This window comes from Nothobranchius furzeri, chromosome 7 (genome assembly GCF_043380555.1).
Source record: "Nothobranchius furzeri strain GRZ-AD chromosome 7, NfurGRZ-RIMD1, whole genome shotgun sequence".
NCBI lineage: Eukaryota > Metazoa > Chordata > Actinopteri > Cyprinodontiformes > Nothobranchiidae > Nothobranchius > Nothobranchius furzeri.
The window spans coordinates 57,707,437-57,712,479 of NC_091747.1; the positions used below are offsets into that span (position 1 = coordinate 57,707,437).

The 5,043-nt window shown below is 41.4% G+C and overlaps 1 protein-coding gene across 1 annotated transcript in view; it reads right to left on the reverse strand.

Annotated features, from left to right (window-relative positions):
* LOC139070627 (uncharacterized) overlaps positions 1-4,509 on the reverse strand; it is a 5,080-nt gene extending 571 nt beyond the window's left edge. The window contains exons 1-2 of the mRNA XM_070553239.1: positions 801-4,509; positions 1-704 (exon numbers count right to left, since the gene is read on the reverse strand). The exon at positions 1-704 is cut by the window's left edge and continues 571 nt beyond it. Coding sequence (XP_070409340.1) covers positions 1,351-3,618 — 2,268 coding nt within the window. The 5' untranslated portion in view covers positions 3,619-4,509 and the 3' untranslated portion in view covers positions 1-704; positions 801-1,350. The remainder of the gene's footprint in view (positions 705-800) is intronic.
* Between the last annotated feature and the right edge of the window lie 534 nt (positions 4,510-5,043).

Below are 5,043 nucleotides of genomic sequence, written 5' to 3' on the forward strand. Positions count from 1 at the left end.
TCTGGAAATATAATTACATATGACAACAATTGTTCAGCTCAATAGGCTCAGTTAGATTCTATTACTCTACACTATTCAACAAGAAATACATTCATGACAACAAGGATACATTTAGTTGTGTTTCTATACAGCATTGTGACACCTTGTATATCTGTAACACAATAAATAAATAAATAAATAAATAAATAAATAAATAAATAAATAAATAAAATGTTCTATAACAAAATTCAACAAAATATAAATTCTGGTCCTTTGGTCCACCTTTGTAAAATAATTCCTCCCTAATCAGTTAGCTTTTATTTATTTTTATTTATCTATTTTTTTTATTATTAAATGTTTGGTTAAGGGACGCATTGCTAATTCTATGGCGTTAGCTATAACGCCCCTGAGGACCTTGTACATCTAGGCCGTACCACCATTAACTGGCGGTTTGAGCCGTTAACTCCTGGGAATCCCATATGCCCTACCGCCGTTAACTGGCGGTTTGAGCCGTTAACTCCTATATGCCCTACCACCGTTAACTGGTAGTTTGAGATGTTAACTCCTGGGATCTAACGTCTAGCAGCCCACTGCTGTCACCTCGGTTGCTGTAATTAGCTTTTTGAATTTAATAATTTACTGAATTTAATCTCATTCACTCACCAACGCGCTCCAACGGTTCCCTCCTACAGAGGATTGGTTCACTCTGTCGTCTCCACACAAATCTATAAGAATGGAATTAATTTGATAAGCTATTTAAGTTTCCTTTTTTTTTTTTAAGTTGCATCGTTAGCTTTTTCTCTTCTTCTTTCTTTACTCACCGCGTTGGTTCCAAGTTCCTAGCTCTTATTAGAAGGAGTCAAGTCCGCCTCTCCCTCTATCTATGCGGCACCCAAATCAGGGTTCTTCACGGCCTCGACCGTTGTTTTTTTTTTCTCTCTCTCTCTCTCTCTAACCGCTCAGTCTTTGCTTTCTGTATCTGCGTGCTGCACAGCCGTTTGTCTCTCCTCTCGCTCAGCTGCGTCGCACGGTTTTATTTCGCGGAGGCGGGACTTATTTCTCTCAGCCAATGAAATTTCAGATTCCCACCTGGACCAATAGTATACAGCTTTCCTCTTCTGTTTCTGTTAGGGATGTTCAAGATTCTTGTTTTAACCGATGTTTAATATTAAACTCGTTATTTTAGTTATTCACCCTTCCAATAATTCATTATGAAATTATCTATTAGTTAATTAGATATCTATTAATTAGTATTGTTAATTTCCTTAATTTATATTTTATATTTTATCTAAATTGAGGATGGATCATATTAGTAAGCCAATTAGTTAATACCTCATTAAGGTTCTAGCTTCTGGGTTACATCCTCCCCCATTAAATATCATGCACGTCCCTGTGCATTGTTTCTACGGGGTACACAACTTCTTGAGTAAGAGAGTCAATAAAAGCTTTATTAAGTCCTTGGAAAAGGGACCTAACTACGGTCACTAGTGGATTGCCCAATTGAGAGTAAGTTAGTCTTTGAGGAGGCTGACTACTTCGTTCAGATCTCCTGACATACATCTCTGGTTGCACAGTATCATGCTCATCCGTTTCGGTTTGATTCTCAACTGAGACAGGACGAAGTGAGCTCTCTGTTTCCGACAGAGCTGATGAGCTATTCTCTAAGACTTTGGTCTTTTCAGATGTATGTGTCTGATCGTGTATGATGGGTTCAAAACTTACATCACGTTGCTGCGACTTTAGGACACCATCCAATTGAGGTAGGTTTGTGTTAGTTTCATCCCCCGTTTCTACGTCAGGTAAGTATACTTCGTTTTTTTTCGTTTTTTCAGGTAAGTATGTTGCTGCTTCTTTCACTCTTTCAGGTAAGAATGTCGCAGTTTCACTCATTCTGTCAGGTAAGAATGTTTCGGTGTTGATGCCTTTGTCAAGTAAGGACAATTCAGCATTTTCATTACCAGCTAAGGTTGGTTCCTTGCGATCCCCTGTGTGTAAGGATAGTGTGTTTTGTTGTTGAATATTATTTACCGGTCCTGAATCTGCTATGAGTTCCCTATTTGGCAAGGTGACCGCTATTTGATAGGATGGTCGGTTTAGCACTTGTGGAAGATCAGAGTAATAAAACTCATCTACCTCTTCGTCAAGTGGCTCATCTGGGTCAGGTTCTAAGGCTGAACTCTGTCTTGTATGAGGTCTGCTAGGTTTCGTAACGCGTTCTGTTTCATTTTCTAATGAAGAGAGAAAACCACAAGGCAGTAAAAGATCTCTGTGGAGTGTTCTGTTGGGTCCTTCTCCGTTCTCTGGTTTTACAGTGTATACTGGCAAGTTTTCCATCTGTTTGAGAACTATATACACTGTTTGCTCCCATTTGTCTGCTAATTTATGCTTTTCTCTTAAGCGAAGATTTCGGACTAAAACACGATCTCCCACACCTAGTGTGGACTCACGAATGTTTCTGTCGAACCGTTCTTTGTTCTTCCTCGCTGTTTTTTGAGAGTTTTTTATGACAATGTCATAACTCTGTTCCAGATGACTCTTCAGTTCTTTAACATACTGAGAATGAGTTATAGAGGGCTTGTTCAAATGCGGTAACCCAAAGGCAATATCTATAGGCAACCGAGGCTGCCTACCGAACATTAGCTCGTAGGGAGAGTATCCCGTCACGTCATTTTTTGTACAATTGTACGAGTGAGTAAGTGGTTTTACAAAATCGCGCCAGTGATATTTCTCAGTGGCTTGTAAAGTTCCCAACATGCTGAGTAATGTACGATTGTACCGTTCAACGGGGTTGCCACGAGGGTGATAAGGGCTCGTTCTGACTTTACGGATACCAAGTAAAGAACAAAGTTCCTTGATTGTACGTGATTCGAAATCCCGTCCCTGATCACTATGAAGACGCTCAGGAAACCCGTAGTGGACTAAAAAATGTTCCCACAGGTTCTTCGCGACGGTGGTGGCTTTCTGATCTTTGGTTGGGATGGACACTGCATACTTTGTAAAATGGTCTGTAATCACTAAGACATCTTTAGTGTTCTTACTGTCTGGTTCTATGGAGAGAAAATCCATGCAAACTAACTCCATAGGTCTGGTGGTGGTAATACTCACCATTGGAGCAGCTTTGTCAGGGAGGGCCTTCCGACGGATACATCTTTCGCAAGTTTTAACTTTGATTTCGATATCACTAGCCATTCTTGGCCAGTAAAAACGGGACCGAATGAGATCTGTCGTACGTTCAACCCCAAGATGCCCCATATCATCATGTAGGCTTTGCATGACTGTTGAACGTAATGAATCAGGCAAGACTAACTGCAATGATGTCTCTGGTCCTAATTGGCGTCTCCGGTACAGTAAATCATTTTGAAACTCAAACCGTTTCCACTCTCTCAAAAGGTTAAGAACCACCGGGGGTTCTGCAATAGTATCAGTTGGCGGTTTATTGTCAGTCATAAGCAGCTGAATGACTCGGCCAATGGTTGGATCTTTCCTCTGCAAGGAGACAAGGTCAGCATGGTTATACTTGGGCACAGCAAAGAAACTGTCACTATTGTCTTCCAACTGGAATAGGTCTGGAATGGCCGCTGCAGACATGGCAAGTGACTGAACTAAACCACAAGGAGAATCAGTCTCATCCAAGACCATGTGCTTTTGGCATGTTGCCTTCACTGCTTCGGCTTGAAGTTGAAGCTCGACTTCTTTGACAGAGGATAAAAGATGAGATCGGAACTCATCTAGTCGTTGGCATTCCTCAGTGAATTTTGAGTTGTCTTCAGGTTTATCATGCAGCCTCCTAGACAGGCCATCCGCGTCAACGTTCTGTGTACCTGCACGGTATCTGATGTCAAAATTATAGGTGGACAACGCAGCTAGCCAACGATAGCTCGTTGCATCGAGTTTTGCCGTTGTTAAGAGGTAAGTTAACGGATTATTATCAGTAATGACAGTGAATGTGTTCCCATACAAATAGTCATGAAACTTATCTGTTATGGCCCACTTTAAGGCTAGAAACTCCAACTTGTGCGCAGGGTACCTAGTTTCACTAGAGCTTAAACCGCGACTTGCATAAGCGATTACCTGTGTGACACCGTTTTGCACTTGGTATAGCGCTGCACCGAGTCCGGTCGTACTAGCATCTGTGTGTACTAGATATGGGAGTTTTGCGTCAGCGTAGCCAAGAACTGGCGAAGTGGTAAGTTTTTCAATAATAGTTTGAAAGGACTTCTCACAGTCTTGGCTCCAACGATTCCCAAAGGGTTCTTTGGGGTTCAAGTACTTTGATCTACATGGTGGTGTTTTAAAGTTTTTCCGTTTGGGTGGATAACCAGCCGTGAGAGATGTTAGTGGCTTGACAATATTTGAGTAATCTTTAACGAAGCGTCGGTAATAACCGGTAAATCCTAAGAAAGATTGGAGTTCCTTCAAAGTCTGAGGCTTCGGCCATGTTTTGAGTGCTTCCACCTTATCTGGATCGGTTTTTATGCCATCTCGAGATACTATATGTCCAAGATAACGCACAGATGTCTGGAAAAACGACACTTATCTGGTGATAGCTTGAGTCCGTATTCTCTAAGCCGTTCAAGAACGTGAGAAAGTCTGGTTTCGTGTTCTTCCAAGGAGTTGGAAAAGACGATCAAGTCGTCTAGGAAAACTAACACTTCCTTCAGATTAATGTCCTTCATACACTTTTCCATAACCCGTTGGAAAGTGCTTGGAGCATTTGTTATTCCTTGTGGCATACGGTTAAATTCATAAAACCCAAACGGGCAAACAAAAGCAGTTTTAGGTTTATCCTTTTCACACATCTCTATTTGATAGTAACCTGACTTGAGGTCCATCACAGAAAACCACTGTGATCCAGCGAGAGCAGAAAAGGACTCCTCCAAGTTAGGCAGGGCATATGCGTCGCGAATGGTTTGCAGATTAAGCTTTCTATAGTCTATACATAGACGTACCTCACCATTCTTTTTCCGAACTACCACTATTGGTGAGGCAAATGGAGACTCCGACTCTCTTATTATACCGGTTTCCAAGAGGGCTTCCAAATGTTTTCTCACGGCTTCATAATCA